At 38.0% G+C, this 17,340-nt stretch overlaps 3 protein-coding genes across 3 annotated transcripts; 1 reads left to right on the top strand and 2 right to left on the bottom strand.

Annotated features, from left to right (window-relative positions):
• Window positions 1–217: 217 nt before the first annotated feature.
• On the bottom strand, window positions 218–2,227 carry FMP40 (Fmp40p; the record flags this gene model as incomplete). The annotated part of the gene is made up of 1 exon (XM_451613.1): window positions 218–2,227. One exon carries the CDS (start codon window positions 2,225–2,227, stop codon window positions 218–220), a length of 2,010 nt encoding a protein of 669 aa, XP_451613.1.
• Window positions 2,228–2,808: 581 nt separating this feature from the next.
• On the top strand, window positions 2,809–5,434 carry KLLA0_B01826g (uncharacterized protein; the record flags this gene model as incomplete). Its single annotated transcript, XM_451612.1, has 2 exons — window positions 2,809–4,605; window positions 4,820–5,434. The coding sequence occupies 2 exons, from the start codon at window positions 2,809–2,811 to the stop codon at window positions 5,432–5,434; spliced, it is 2,412 nt and encodes an 803-aa protein (XP_451612.1).
• A 1,878-nt stretch (window positions 5,435–7,312) lies between these two features.
• On the bottom strand, window positions 7,313–17,041 carry TOM1 (E3 ubiquitin-protein ligase TOM1; the record flags this gene model as incomplete). The annotated part of the gene is made up of 1 exon (XM_451611.1): window positions 7,313–17,041. One exon carries the CDS (start codon window positions 17,039–17,041, stop codon window positions 7,313–7,315), a length of 9,729 nt encoding a protein of 3,242 aa, XP_451611.1.
• Window positions 17,042–17,340: the final 299 nt, after the last annotated feature.

The following is a 17,340-nucleotide window of genomic DNA, read 5'->3' as shown; positions in this document are numbered from 1 at the left end:
TCTAGATCCAAATAACATCAACAATCAGCCATATTGCGAAATAAATTTCATTAACGCAGAGTTCACTGTATAACTTGTTTATTACTTATCATCAATCTAGATTCTAGCACTGAGTTCCAGATAGTACGTTTTGTCACTAGCACATGTCTTCTGAGGGTTGGTTGGTTTTGGAAATTAACAAGTAGCAAGTGAAAAAATAGAAAGGGTGAATATATACTTAACTAGAGCAGCTGCACTGGGTCATCAACAAATCTTCATCCTCAGTGACATTCGTCCATTTTTTCTCTAGTTCGGGTAAAAAAGAACTATCCCAAGCTGATTTATCATATGGGTTGGTTGCCATCAATATTAATTTCTGAAGAGGGCCATTGTCCAATTTTGCATCCGGGTCGTTGAGTTCATTACGCTGCTCATCGGTGTAATGGTTTGCAACACTTTCAAGTATATAGTTTCTGGGGATGAATAACGGATTGAATTGTTTCGCTATTTTGACTCTTTCTGGGTAGTCTGAAATTAATTGTTTATAGTCCTTTGACCAGTTTGATAGGACTTCTGCTTCTTCAATTAGCTTTCTCGTCTCTCCGGAGTCGTCTTGTTCTTGCCCAATGTAATAATCATTGATCTTCTTGGTTTGTTCTTCATTAAAGAAAACTCTGTAAAGACCATCATCTACTCCATTAATTCCTCCTTCATCTAGGAAATTACCATCGTAATTCTGTAAAGCCAAAAAGAAGCTATTGTAATCAACACCAGATACCGTCAAGATTCTCAAAATAGGTTCGATGATGTCCGTAGTAAAAGCAGTCACTTTTTCAGCGACAGATTTTAAATTATCGTCCGTTAAGGTAGCAGGAATATTCAAATCATAACCTAATCTTTTTGCCATCAAATCTGCATATTTTGTTGTGAACCTGAATTCATATTCTAAACCAGTTAGATTAATTATTGCTGTAGCCCTTTTGGATATCTTCTCAATTTCTGGATCTTTCCACTCTCCTCGATTAGTCGTTGGAAGTTTATCAATTAAACTTGGACCTACACCTAAGGGTATAACAAGAGCTTCGGCAAGCTTGATTAAATTCCACCATATAACAGTGGGTTGGTTGGCAAAAGAATAACGCAAATTATAATCGTCGTGGTTTGGGGTATATTGTGGTTGGAACTTGTCCATGAATCCAAATGGACCAAAGTCAATAGAAAGACCTAGAATTGAAGTGTTGTCTGTATTCAAGACACCGTTACAGAACCCATATGCTTGCCAGTATGCCACACACTCTGCATTCAACGTGACTATGTGTCTGAATAATTTATCGTAATTTGTCAAACCATCATCGACCTTTGACGAACGTAGCTCTTTGTTGTTCACAGTATCAGACGTTCCTTCGAAATAATTTGCACTGAAGCTGTTTAATGCAACAGTGTCTCTGTAGTCTTTCAATCCTTCGAAAACATGATTGATTGAAAAGTCTGCTAATTTCAAGAGACCCTCATCATCCTGTTTCCATCTAAACAAATCAAAATTACCGATTCTTATCCAACTTGGTGCAAATCTCGTTATCACAGCGCAAGGCTCAAAAACAGATCTTCTTGCTCTAGTCTTCGGTAGCGATGAGATTTGCAATGCCCTAGAAGACGGAATACCAATGGCGTGCAAACTCTCACATATGAGAAACTCTCTAATACTTGATCTGACTACAGCTTTCCCGTCAGCAAATCTTGAATATGGAGTTAATCCACTCCCTTTTAACTGGACGGTTTGCAGTTTAGATTCCTTATCCTTGATATCGAAAAGGTTGAGAACTCTTCCGTCCCCCAATTGTCCTGCAAACTCACCGAATTGAAACCCGGCATAAGCGAGACTATAAGGAAAAATTTCTCTCGATTCATCGATGTACACGTCTGACCCCTGGCAAATGTTTATTAATGACGAATCACTTTTCAACTGTAAATCTTCCAATGCCTTTTTACTGTGAGCCATGAACTTATAATGAGGACGTTCCTCCGGAACACCGAAAGAAAAGTGAGGAACACCATTGTTCTCGGTTGTCACTGGTCTCGGAGTATGAAACACCAGTTTTTGCCTTTTCAATGATTCTTCATCTTTATTCTGGTATAATTCCTTGGCTGCGCCGACTGACTGCAAGTACCTTTCCGGCTCCATATGCTTAACAACCCTGGAAGTTCCACATTCTTTTAGTACCTGCATAATATTCCTAAAGTCAGCCATTGTGTGAATGATATTATATGTGGATAGGAGCAGCTGATTCCATCCAACATAACCAATATCGGGATTTGATAAAATTAGGGGATTTCAAGATGAGATCCCTCTTCTGAAGTTAAAGGTGGTTCTTATATACCGGTTTTTTTCTGAATAATAAATCTACAGTGAAGGTTGCTATTATATAAGCAAAACAAAGGTGAAGAAGACAAACATTGAAGAGACAAGCACCACAATTGTTTGCATTCCAATCTTACAATTTGAATTGCAGTATTGCAAATTAGGAATTGAGATATACAGACAGTAAGTAACGTAATAACAGCAATTTCATGTCAAAATGCGACGGTCAGTACTACCCTAACTCAATACGCGACGGAAGTTACCGTTTTCCCATTTTCATTACCCGGACTTGAAAATCTCCCACCAAAATCTCTTGAAAGTAAACATCAACAACAAACACAATAAACACATAAACAAATCGTATAATCGATTCATCGTTTCGATGGGAAAAAGGTTGAATTGAAAGAGGAAAAAATTGATTGATTAGTATAGCAGGCAGTTTGGTGTGCTATATTATACCTCTGATCAATATGAGTAAGGAGGAGGATAGCAGTGCTGCTGATAGCAGTTTCAATGACTCTATCTTGAAAGACGATTTTGATCTTTCGACATTGAAGATCGCACAATTGAAAACTGTGTTAACTAGCAATGAGATCGGGTTCAAAGCACATGATAAGAAGGCTTCTTTGGTAAAACTCGTTGAGGATAATTTGGGCAGTATTAGAAAGAATTTAGAGAAAGATGGAGGTCTCAGTCCGCTTGTTATTCCCAGTGTTAAGGTTACGAAGAAAAAGCGCGAAAGCAAAAAAAGGAAATCAACTACTCCAGAATCCCTGGAGAAATCTTTGACCAAGGCAAAGGCTATTAAGAAATCAACCATCAAGGAGGAAAATGAGGCAAAAGATGGTGAGAGGCCTGTTTCAAAGAAGAGAAAGAAAAGGACAAAGGATGAGGATGGTCAGCGCAGTGATACCGAAGATACCAAACCTGTGAAAAAGACTCGTAAAACGAAAAAGAAGGTCAAATCGGAAGAGATTGGGTCCCCGATTGCAAAAAAAATTACCACGAAATCACCTATCAAATCACCTCACAGATCATTGATTATAGACAAATTTGAATCGTCAGATGATGCATCAGATGAGACTGGTAAAGACGATAGCTTCATAAACTTTTCCATCAAGAAAACAGCAAAACCAAAGAAATCTGAATTTCCAGAAGCAAATAGCATATTGTCGGATATCCCAAACGAGCAATCATTAAAGACTAGAGCCGAATTCCCATCAGTGACAGATTCGTCCTTGAACCCATCTACTAGTGAGTCCACACCAATCAAGAAAAAGGTTGAGGATTCCAAACCAGCCAAAACCTTGCAAAAAGTAGAACAAGAGTCAGTCAAGAAAGAACTGCCGGAAGTTCCAGCGACTGAACTGCCAACTTTAAGAGAAGTAAAAAAATTGCAGGAACAAGTGAACCAATCTATTATTACTGAAACCGGGGAAGAGAGCGATACCACTATTACAAAAGCAGAAACTTTTGCCAAGGATGAAGAAAGCGAGGAAGAGGTCCCAAAATCTGCAACCGAAGAGCAGTCAGAAAATTTGTTAGAGGATGAAAACGAAGTTGATGGGGGTGATGAGGGTGAGCGTACAATTGTTAAGGATCCTACCTCAATAATTGAGGCCGCTAAGAATAAAACAGACGAAATACCTACTCAAGAAACTAACATCTCTTCGATAATTAGAAAAGGATTGATATCAACTGGGCGCTTCTTACTGAAAGTCATTTCGTTTTTATTAATACTGTTGCCGATTTTGTTTGCGTTGTGGTATCGTGAACAAAGAATCGCTGTTGGCTTCTGTGCTTCTGAGGTTGACATTCCAACTCTTGGTAGAGAATATTCTAATCCATATATCAACGAATTCGAAAACCAATTAGAACGTTTCAAACCACATTGTATCCCATGTCCAAGCGATGCCATATGTTACCCTTATTTGGAGATCAAATGTAAGCCGGGATACATTGTCGAAGAATCTCCATTATCTCTTCATGGGTTGATTCCTGTTCATGCTAAGTGTGTGAAGGACTCCAGAAAGCAGAAGCTTGTACAAGAAGTTGTCAAAAAGACGCTTGAACTCTTAAGAACTAAAAACGCCCAAGAATCTTGTGGTGAAGATGAAGATGACTATAAGAGCGGAATTAGTAATGCAGAGCTTTACGAAATTTTCTATGAGTCCAAAAAGCCATGGATCAATGACGAAGAGTTCGACGCATTGTGGCAACAAGTCGAGGTTGACTTGAAAGAGGAACCTGAGATTATTTGGAGGCAAGTGAGTATATGTTTAAGATCAACCTCGTGATAAATAAACTCGAAGTATTGGAGCCGCGGCGAAGAATTGACGAATATGTATATGCATATCGCGGTAGCGTCCTTCTGTGATTTATTTATATTACCAGAGATTGACAATAATACAAACAATAATATGTTTTACTAACAACCTTTTCGTTCATAATAATGAGCATCCCAATTTTTTCTGTTTACAGTTACCAACAAGATCAGGAAACAATACTATTTCAGGAGACTCCAACGACATTGATACATCCAACTGGGACGTTGAAATTGAAAGACCGGAGGGACATTTTCAAGAAACAGAATTCCAGCAGGGGTATTTTCGATCTACGTCTAAGAAGTACATCGGTTTGAAATGCCAATTTGAAAGGCAAGTTCACACAACTTGGAAAAGATATCAAAGAATCATTCTGACCGTTGTATCTTTACTAGTAATAGTCCAACTTTTGAAAAGGTACATTTCTAAAAAGCTACAAGAAAGAGAAAGAATAGAAAAGATTTCACAACAAGTGATCAAGAGGTTGCAACAAGCGATTATCCTGCAAAAACAACCGAGATACATGTCATCTGTGCAATTGAGAGATTTGATCTTAAATGATATGAACGATTTGAACGAGAAGAACAGGCTTTGGGCTCTGACTACCAAGAAATTAGATGGTAATACCAATGTGAAGTCGACATTGATGGAAATCCACGGGGAGATCATGAAATGTTGGGAGTGGATTGGTGTATTGCCATTCGAGAACGAATCTGACGAAGGTTCCACAAAAAACAAGAACAACGAAAATGATCAAAAATCACAGGAGTAGTAGTGATAAGAATAGTAAATTAAGATTCTTCTCATTGCGACCTGGGACTGTTCACAGAGACAGTATAGACTTTATGTGTATGCATATAATATATATGAACTATGTACACTAAATTGAATTGTATAACTACATATTTTGTAATTCTCACTTATCTTAGTATACACCGATCAACGACAGAGAAAATTATCACGTGACATATGGCACTGGACGTTTAGGGATTTTGCAAACAACGACATCTCCATTAATCCTAACAAAGCCATCGCATGTAGTCATAAGTCCTGACTCACTACATTGCCGATATTTCCATTAGTCCCGGGGGTGCTGAAATTGAATCCCCATTCTCCAGCGAACAAAAAAGTGGAGATTCACCTCTTTTCCTCCATAATTTATCCAAATACCTCCGATTTTACCCCAGTTTTTTTTTTACAAGAAATCGCTCATTCTAAGTAGACACAGAAATGCATTTCTTCTCCAGGTTTTCTTCAGGAGTTAACATAGAATTCAGACAATAAACCTTGATCCCGGAAAAACATTACAAGGAAGGCCGTAGAAAATGTTTTCTACGGTGTCTTTACCAGTTACTTCCCTGTTTTCCTCTATCAGGTTTGCCACAAAAGCTGAAAAATGAACGCGGTGCAATAGGTGCAGTGTGGGTGTTCAGTTTGAGCAGCCTATTTTTTGTTGATGTGGTTTTTTACAAGCTCTAAGGGTGCTTACATAATGCTACGTACTAAACTTCTCTCTCTATCCCAAGGCCTTCCAGTGAAAGTAGGTGCTTTATTCGATGACTGAAGAGATTCGGTTTGCCTTTAGTCTGAGAAATACTGAATGGTTAAAGTCAGTTCGGGATGCGGAGCTAGATACGTGAAAGTCTATGTTTCTCCGTCTGGCATTGAAAGACTGGGCTCAAGCCTATGAGGGCCAGCATCACTCTTCTGTTTCCAACGCAACCCTCTTCACTGATCTCTTTGGCGTCGCGTAATTGATAGAATTCCTTGCAAGGGTGGGGGGAGGGGGAGAGGAATTTATTGAACGGAATCCCGGTAAAGCTCCTTGAATAGTTCTGATAGGTTTTTTCTGCCGCATCGCTTCAACTATGATGTATGACGACTGTTATCCATTTTTTTTGGAGCGACATACATATATATAAAGGTAGGAAGCGAGAAAGGATATTTTGCGTTGATGGCAATCCTTTCCGTATCTATGTTTATATTCATTGTAGTGTTTTTATATTATGTAGATATGAAGTATAAACCCCAGGAATTTCTTAAGCAGAAGTCAAGATATCCCTGAAAACTTACAAAGGAGTTAATGAGAGCTAGTCCGGTTGCATTACAAGTGTTTAGATCACCAACGGCTAAAGTATTTAAGTCTGGCCTTCTTGGATTTTCAATCGGTTGTCTAAGTGCTGGTCTGTTGACGTTAGGATTGATCGATATTGAGGAAAGACAGCGGAAATGGAATGATGACATACTTGACATGAATCGTTCCATTCGAAGATTGGAAGCTCACGTCAAGTCTTTAGAACAGAGCAAGAATATTTGATTGTTAAACCCCACCTCATTTTACGCTAGATGCACTCATAACTGCACGCCGTTTACTATGCATGCTGGATTTCATAGTTAATGAGCAATGTCCCTTTCTTTTCTTGAGCACAGAGTCGTTTTCTCTGACAAGCATTGGGAACCTTCATTCCACAAACGTATTTACTTATCTTAGCGCTGGTTGTTGTTCGCTGACTCGTATTTTAACCTAAATAAATAAACCAATGATAATATTCATCCTTTTAAAATCATTCATAAGCAGGTTCACTAAATAATGAAGTTAAATAACATTTACTGCTGTAGTATTTATCAGTACATATTATAGTCAAAAATCTCATGCCAATCCAAAACCTTCGTGACCCTCGTTAATCGCTAATAACAAAGAACCACGCAATTGTTCGTATGAATCGTATGCAGGTAAATCCAGTTGGTTGAAACATGTGTGAGATGATGGTAATCTCTCCGTGGAGCCGTAATCTCTATGAATTGAAAACTTCGAGTCACCGTTTATACCGCTCAAATCCTTGAATCCATTCAATGGTAATTTTGATGTGCCGGTAACGAATTGCAACAATTTTGCCCTTTCTTCTTTATCGAAAGATCTCACCGCTCTCCAGAAATAGTTTATCTGTTTACAAGTTGGTGTATAGTTCACGTAGGTTGTGTTGTTCTTCCAATCATCGACATCGATGTCAGGTAACCCACTAATCAATAGCTCTAATTCTTGCTCATCAAAAATTGAAATCAAATCTTTATCAATGACAGCATAGAAACCTTGCAAAAGGTTTTGCATATGGTCCTTCACTGATTCTTGTAGCTTGTACTCTACAATTTTTTGAACATATTCCTTCTTATTCTCTTCAGTAACGGGAATATTTCGGCCATTTGGTATCAAATCAATAGTTTTGTGCTCTCCATAATCATCAGTATCGACGGAAAATGTTTCGTCGATTACGTATGTAATGTCATTTTCAAGCATCCAGTTGAGAGACTTGTAGTATTCCAAATCCAAGGATTCCATGTCTTTCAAGGAAACAGGTTTACCAAGGATATTTTTGTAAACTTCTCTGCTAAAATGACAATCTAAGAAGCAGTTATCACTTATTGCTTTACCAATTATCATACCCACGAATTTGAAAAATGATAAATGTTCAGGATTAATACCCGATGTTCTATTCGGACGGAACTTGGTATTATCCGTACCCACTGGAATAAACAATGCGTAATCAGGGTTGAACATTTGTCTAGAAAGAACTTGGTACCATTCTCTTGTTACACCACCTTCATCAACACCAGCTTCTCCCTTGAAAGTAATATCCAATTTACAATTTTTTATCTCATCATTAGATTTGAAGAAAAGTGCTCTGTATGAATCAAGGAATACCTGATCACGAAGAACAGTTATGGAAAGCTTCTGGCGAGTTGTAGTATTTTGTCTCAATTTTGCCATGAAGAAGTGTCTTTTATTATCAAAGTCCAAGATCTTAGGATTCTTGACCAAAAGTTGGAAGGGGCCGCTCATAAGTTGTGGAGTGGCTCTAATCATTTCATTCAATAGCTTTTTGTGCAGATCAGTAAACTCAAAGAAAAGGTCTTCGACAGGTATGGTCTCAAAATCGTACGACTTTTCAGTGTATTTCAATTGACCAGCAGCAACTTCTCTAACCTTACTGTTTTTACACACAACCATCAATGACTCAATAGTCGGTAGTAAAATGGTAGCGGACGTAGACACAGGTGATTTTTCTTCAAAGGCGCTTAGACATTTGCTTAACGCAACCCAGACAGCACCGAGTTTCATTTCGTTAAACAATGCAACTAACTTGCGTGAACTTTCGGTATCTCCTTCCTTTTGATGAGAATAGATATAATCAACAGCAGTTACAACCTTTAATAACTTGGACTGCTCAGAGCTGGGAGCAGTGAATTTTTGAATGATTTCTGAGTTGATTTCTGTTCCGCTCTTCACATTAGGCAATTGCAAACACAATTCATTCAAATCTGCTATCAACTGGGAAATCGTAGACATTGCCAACGTTCTCAACTCCGAAGTGAAGATCTCCTGAGTATCCTTTATGGAGAAAAGGTTGGTCATTAGGTTCAAGGTCTGCTTGAAAATTTTCGTATTGCACGAATCCAATTTGATCACTGAAACGATTAGTTCCAAATGCTTCTTCTCAATCACAGGAATCTCAAAATTTCTTTTGGAGTTGCTTGCATTCTTCTTTTTAACCAACGACGTAATAGGTTTGGAACATGACTCCAAAATATCCGTTAACAGATCCATTAAAACAGTCTCGTCAGTCACCAATTTCTGGTTAAATAAGGAGAACAAAGCGTTGATTGGCCACTTCATGTTTTTCGAAAAAATGTCCTTTTTGGTCTTGACGTATGGTTTGTTAATGATGAGGTTATCATGTTCTGTGACGAAAAAGTATCTCAATCGAGCATCAGAATCAATCATAAACTGGAGTACCTCAATACATTGATTCGCAACAATGAGTGGGGTGCAATCTGGTGGTAACTGGTATACAATATTTTTGTGATCGGAGGAAGAGTTAGCCTTATTAGAAATCAAGTTGAAGACCTTCTCCAAGGAAAATTGGTCAGCTATCCCCTCAGTTAAGATTAGCAATAAAAAGTTCATTATATCGCTGCGGTTTTGCTTACTGGAGCAAAGTTTGAAGAAAAGCTCGTGATAGGATTCGCGAGAAAGATATGGCTGAGGAATGAAAAGACTTTTGATAATTGTAGCTATGCCGGAACGATCAACTAACGGATCGAAGTGGACGCGTTTTGATTTTGGTTGAGTATTTCCCTGCACCGATTGGTCACTATCCAGGTCATGATCATCTCTACTCAGATCACCGTCAAATTCATCAACTCTTCTATTGGATAAAAGGTGGGAAAATCTTCTGGTAACATTTTCGCCAGCAATAATTTCTTCACGAATATTGGCTGGCACTGAATCCAAGAACTCGTCGTTTATCTCTCTTGAGTTTATATTTTGCTGTTGAGCTTCTGCTCTGCGCTCGCTAATGTGCTGTGCTAGCACTTCCGCTCGCATGTCCTCTGGTAAAGCATTAATAAATTCAGGATCAATATCTGTCCCTCCGATATCCACTTCATTGCCATCAATGATGACATAAACTGGTTCATGATTATCAGTAGCTACCTCAGACTCATTGTCAGATTCATGCACAACATCTGATACCTCTCTACTGGATGCATTTTCAGCCTCATCTTCTGCCATTGCCATTTCATCGAGATTTCTTTTCCTAGTGCGGTCTGCTACTGAATTTTCTTCCATTTTTTGTGCCTTGTATTCGAGTTGACGTTGGCACCACAATTCAGAACTTCTTTTAATCACCCTTGATACAATCTCTGGTAAAATATTCCCCAAAAATCCTTTATTCTCATAAAACATTTCGAATATATCACCCCACCTTTCAGTGGTCTTTTTGACAATTATACCTTCGACTGATTTATTATCCATTAATGATTCCGCTAGCCAGAATCCTGTGATTCCAGATCCAAATCTACGCGCTGGAGTATCTTCAAGTTGATTGTTGGTAATAATATCCTCGACTTCTTCCATGCCATGGGGACCTAGGGGGTTAGTCAGCATGTTTCTGCTCCGATCAGATTCGCCTCCTAATGATATGATAGAAGGTGCGATTGCTGTTCGGTTGTGATGACGGCCACGACGATTGCTTGACATTGACCGGTGATCAATTCGGAAAATTAATTCATCATTGGTGACATGCTGCACGCCTCTATATATGCCTCTACCTTCACCATCAGAATCATCATACAATTCTACACCATCGGATGTAACCCATGTATTGTTGCCAACATTTCTTGCTCTTGAAGGATTGTAGCTGTCTTCTTCTTGCTGGGAGTCGTCACTATTATAGTCAGTGTCGTCAAGCTCAGAAAGGCCAGACTCCCAGTCTGATGATAGTTCGCTATCATCCAAGTCAATTTCTAGGTCAGATCCATAAGCGGGTTCATCAATTTCAACAAACATTGGGGAACTTTCTGAGTAGTAGCTATCATGTTCGGATGCGTCCTCTTCGTTATCGTTGACAGACATACTTTCATCACTTGAGTTATACGCCATGTGTACATCCATATCTTCATCACCGCTGCTTTCTTCAGCCCCATCAGAACTGGAGTCATCCGACTCGCTACTATCAGACTCTGAAATGGAATCTTGTTCATCCTCTTCATCGCTGAAAACAATCTCTATATCGTCATTATCCTGAACAAAAGCGACATCTTCGTCTCCAATCAAAGAGTCGTCGTCCTCATCATCTTCGATGTCTTCGATGTCATACATACCCAATGCAGAATTTCTAAACATATCCGGAACATCGTCTTTGTCGGATTCTTCATCAACATCATCTTCTTCTTCATTATTCTCAAGCTTAAAGAAATCTGAGTAGTCATTTCTAATTTCTGTAATAGAGTTTAATGGATCAACCGCTGCATTAAAAACCTTCTTGGAAAATGGTACATTTAAATCTAACGTTGAAAGACACTCGGTAATAGTCTCAGGTATTCTTAATTCAAGCATCAGTTTGCATATTTCATACCTATCGGCATTTAACTTCTTGCCATCTAATAAGTGATTTACCCAGTTGTCCGTAACCAATAATCTGTGAATTAAGTTAAACCAACCATGATACTTTCCGACATTACTTTCCAAGAACTTTGTTGAGTTAAGATCTTTCATTGCCTTAGATATAGATTCCAAAGTAAACTTTCTGATAAAGGTCATATCGGGATTTGGTGCCTTTGGGTCAGGTTTGTCAACTCGTTCATCTTGAACAGAACTCACAAAACAGGTAAGAACACACGTCGCTAGTTTTCCTATCGTTTCTCTACGTTTAGCAGCATATACGTCTCCATCTTGGGTTTTATAGTCCAAAAGTTGGTGAATGAAAAAGTTTAAAGCAGTAGTACGAGGTGCTGGTGATTCACTATAAATTCCCCGCTTGTTAAAAGTCATAAACTCATACTTAGAATGATTGTAGCTGGACAAAAGTTCCATCAAAACTTTCAAAAGGAATATCATGTATGCACAGATTGGGTTTTTGGAAGCCTTTACTTCTAATCTTTGCTTCTTTTTAGACTTTTTTTCGTCTTCCTTTGGTGTTGCTGGTTCCGTTAGCCAATCTTTTTTGTAGGCAGCCATCAACTGCGAGAGTAAAAGATCTACAATGGATGTTCTTTTATTGAATATTACATCAGCTGATGGAACTATGTCTATTCTTTCATTATTTTCCTCTGGAACTCGCTTCATTAAAAATGAGCTCAATTCGTGGCTTGAAGAAAAATCAACCATTCTGCCAGTTTTACATAGCTCAGTGACAAAGATTTCTGGATCACGCATTATAATATTGGCTTTTTCAGCAATAAGCAATGTTAAATCTCTAGATTTTTCTTTCATATCCCCTATTGCTCTGGTAGTGAATGCACGATTGAGTTCGTACTTTATTAACGATGTAACCACTTCTTTGGTTTCAAAGCATCTTCTGCATAGCAATAATAAAGATGATTCCAAATAGTTAATTTTATCTGACTTTTGATGAGCACCGATTACCTTCAACAGCTTAGGAATTATACCGGACTGAACAATTTCCCTAGCGTACTTTTCATTTGCAGCATAGAGTATTAAAATACGAGAAATGGCCAAAGAAGAGTAGAAATCAGATATTTCAGGAACTCTTATTAACACATTGAAAATGGTCTCTTTATCTTTAGAGGATAGATGTTGCACATCTACGGTCGGTATTTCTGGCATTTTGAAATCCGTTGGCACCTCTTCATAGTCAGGGAACATGGATCTTGATAAGATAATTTCGTACGCATATAATGCTTTGAAGAACCAAGGGTGATTGACATACTGGGGTGCCAAATTTTCCAGAAGAAAAGTTATAAACTTGTGAATAACTGTTTTTGACTGATTGTAAATCTTTTCCTCATTCAAAAATATACCAAATAGATGAACAATTGGTGCGAGTTGGCTAGCCTTTTCTATCTTAGTTGAGTTCATTATTGATAACAAATCTTCTAACATGCTAACATGTGGAAATTCAAGTTCATCATATATTTCTAAAAACATTTTTGAAACCGCATTGATGAGTTTCGGATAGTTTTGCACTATACTTAGCACTTTTTGCTCAAAACCATTTCGGTAGAAACTTGCTCTGAATTCGCATAAATCTCCTTTGGTGCTGTAGTTCTCATAGGGTGGAGGTAATAGTTGGAGATCTGTCTTCCATTCTCCACTGGCTCTTGCAGCCTTGTACTTTTCCCACTCATTTTCACTAAAAACGTCTGGTTTCACGAGCATCGGTAAATCATCAGATTGCTCTTCCAAGTATCCCCTTGCGACTTCTTCTGACATTCCGCAAGATTTAAGCATATTTATTTTGCATTGTGAGGGTGGAACTAAATCCCACCTTAGTTCATAAAGGGAAAAATCAGAATCTTCAACCTCGTCTGCAGAGGAGTAAATGTTTTTTATCATGTTTAACAATTGTTTGAATACTGGATATGGGAAACGTCTTCGATCGCTAGAGAAGAGCTCATCAATTTCGAAAATTTCTTTCACCATACCAAGCACAAGTATTTTTATAGTAACGATAACACCGGATGTTATATTGTAGGAGATATCATCGTTAGGATAGTAATCTTTTGTAGAACGAATCATTTCCATTGTCTGCAACTGTAGAGCCTTGTTCATGAAAGAGAGTGTAGCAACAATACCATGGGAAATTAGTACGTCCTGATCATCCTTTAAAAACGCTATACTTTCAACAGAACTCACATCAGGAATATCCAAACATTTCTTTGCTAAAAGAAGGCACCAGTTCTTATAAACCTGAAATCCTCCCAATTGGTAGAACAGGAGAATAGGAATAGTATTGAAAGTATCAAGTGTTCTGCTGTTGGCAACCACATATGTGAATGAGAAGCTTGTTAAGTTAAGAAGTACCACTAAATGGCCCAACTTGTTTTGAAGATTTTCATTGCTGAGCATATCAACAAATGACTTAGCGACTTCGTTAAAAATTCTTAATTCAATAGAAAGATCAGCAGATGCTAACGTCATTTTCCTCTGGTGTGATAGTCTCAATATCGCCCTGAAGATTATGGAAATGCAGGACTGCGTGGTATGGAACAAAAACCTGTTCTGAAGAGTATTTTTGAACTTAGCAGCCGTGTTGTCGGTTTTCACATCATTTTCAGCTTTAGCCCCCTTATAAAGTAGTAAAGAAGGAGTTTCGGGGGATGTCGCCGGTCTTGTTTGTTCTGAAACTATGATTGGCAAGCATCCACGGATGTAATACTCTTCCAACGCACACCTTTCAAAAGTTGTCCTTAAAAGATGGATCAAAGAAAACCCGTTCTCGTCAAAGTATTCGAGTATTTGATGAACTCTTTCCGGAAACAATGAAAAGCGGTCAATGTACACAGAGGTAATTGTGGATACAATGACTTGTAAGATATTCACTTTTCGAAGCGTATTTTCCACAGTATCTGGATCCAAGCTCAAAACATATGACTTGTCCTGATCGTAATTGATGAAGTCAGAAAGATCATCCAAAGTATATTTTAAAAGTGCTAATAAGGTAGGTAGGGCATATTTGCTATCTTCGTCATCGAACGTCTTTAGAGCATCAGTGAAGTTTAAGAAGCACTGCGAATCGATATAATCATAGGCGGGCCTTTCCGGAATTATCACAGAAAACAACTTTTTAGGATCAATCTTTTTTGAGAGTAATGGAACCCAGGAAACGTTTTCCATCATTCCGAAGAAAACTCCTGAAAATGTTTCTAAAATAGCCGAGTATTCTTGTACCTCCCACGAAGCAATTTCCTTCGAATTTTGCTCATTATCAATAACTTCTTCGTCCGCAGAGAGGTAGAAATTATTATCACCAACCGTGGATTTGTATAGATACGGGTGGTCGAAATGCACCACGGATGGAATTATGTCCACAAGTTGCACAAAATTGTCAGCTATATCCTCCTTTAAATCTGGATAATGTCTTGCTAATTCATCAAGCGAAGATCCCAAGTTTATGGCTTCCTCTTCTCCATTCATGATCTTAGCATACTCTAATTTTGGTGGAATTTGGAAAACATATTTAATCAAATTCCTCTCTCTCACTTGTTTTAGGCCATCAGCATGAAGACATAGGGCTGAAATCACCTCAGGAAGTATTTTTAATAATTCCGTGGAAGGGCAAACGAATTGTTCAAAGTTTTCCATGATGAAAGGAATTATTTCCGATTCTACGAGAACTTGATAAATTGTTGGTTCTACGTTAATAACTGTTTGAATGATGTCTAACACATGAGATAAAAGAGTGTAACCAAAAACAGGTTTGTTTCTTAGTATACTATTAAGAGCACCAAGAATTGGAGAGTCAATCAAATTTCTAGTTCTGTTTCCCGAATCACAAGACAATAACTTCAAGACAAGTTTTAATAAACTTCTGATAAATGCGATTTGCCTAAAGGAAATCGAATAGAATATGACTGAATATTTTGGAGGAGTGCCATATTCGGGATGTTCCAGAGCAAATTGAACCTCTTTCTTCAAGGTCTCGATGAGTATGTTCAAGCCATTATTATTAATAAAAGGATCAATAGAGTCGTTGCTCATCAAAACCTCTAATAGATGCGTTGCAGATGTTTTCGTACGTTTGAAATCGTTTGTACTCACGGATATGATATCAAGAATGGAAGGAACAAGGCCAGCATTGAGAAGAGATTCTTGAAGCACTCTCACATCGGCCAAGTTCGATATGAGATAGAAAAGACGAACATTGTATTCCTCATCAATCTCTGTCAAATTATTTTCAGTGATCAATTTGGAAATATACTTCAAAATTTGGAATAAAAGCCCATGAGACATATTTCCACCTAAATTCCTTACAATATCAGAGCACCAAATATGCTTCAAAGATATACATTCTAATGCGAATAGTGCGTCCATTCTTATATCGCGTGGAACTTTAGTTTCTGAAAGAGATAGAAACTCAGACAAACTGTTAAAAGCATACGGATCGATTTCAAAGAATCTAGAGCTGACCTGAGCAGGGTGAAAAATGACATTTATGATTGCTATTGCATTGAATTTTGTTTGAATTATTTGATTTCTGAGTTGCATATTTTCGAAGGAATCATCGCTGAAGGCTTTTGCAACGGTTGCTCGAAGCGAGAACTTGAACCATTCTTCTCTGGGTAGCTCCAGCATTCCTCTATCAAAAATCTGTTGCAATGTTAATGATTTGAGCTCATCCTTGGAGAGTTTGAAGTTATGCATTTTATGAGAGTGAGTATAATTCTGTTTGCAAGGCGATTTGACAGTATCCTTATTTGTACGTTTGTTTGATTTGGTGAAATATTTATATTCAATGCTTCCTAGTTTCGAGGGATACTGCTTTTTGTCAAAAAACAAATCCACCAAAGCAAAGTGCTCCATTTTATCATCGGTAGTGGAAGAAGGTAGGCATAGCGCTAGTTCTAAACTTTTATCTTTCATTTCATCAGTACCCATAATGCTTTTGTTATCGAAAATATTACGTGAGACGACATTTCTTTCACCAATTGTTGCTATGACTCTAGCAGCACCGAGCTTAATTCTGAAATTAGGACAGTTTAATAGAGAGTTCATGACCTCCAAGGAATTGTATATCCCACGATTCATAGTATTATTGAGTAAACGAGTAGTGAAAGCCAAATACTCCCATACTTCGTCTTCGTCTGTTGTGTTCATTAGTTCCAATTTACATCCATTTTTCTTCCAGTCTGTAGTATCATAGGAGTATTTCTTCAGTACATTTGATAAGATTTCATCGATTCTATCCAGAACAGGAATCCAAATGTACAAATCATCTCTCGAACGATCCCATTCTTTAATATCTTTTAACTTCTTGATGAAATCAGTACCATCACAGTTAATTAAGTCATTGATCAACGGCTTGAACGATTTCGCATTTTCCTCTTTCCGTAGCTTTTCAGCTTTCGTTAAGACGGCCATCTTTTGTGTTGATGATGGCAAACTAAAAACCTCTTGCGATGGGATTTGCTCTTCCTATTGTTTGAAAGAAAAACCAAGGTCTCAAAACAGAATGGCTGTTATACACAAAGTGAAAAGGTAGCCTTCAAAAATTAACGTTCTGGAAAGCTGGAACGTGATACAGAGACGTGTTCTTAGGCGATTAATTGTCTATATCTGCCCTTTGATAGTGAAATCTTATTAAATAGTTATCCTCAATTGATCTTATGCCTAACGCTCGCAATTATTTTCATTTCGTAGAGTGTGATCTCATGTTGTGG

Source organism: Kluyveromyces lactis (genome assembly GCF_000002515.2).
Source record: "Kluyveromyces lactis strain NRRL Y-1140 chromosome B complete sequence".
NCBI lineage: Eukaryota > Fungi > Ascomycota > Saccharomycetes > Saccharomycetales > Saccharomycetaceae > Kluyveromyces > Kluyveromyces lactis.
Note: the sequence above shows the minus strand (reverse complement) of the source record. Positions and strands in the feature narration are given on the sequence as shown.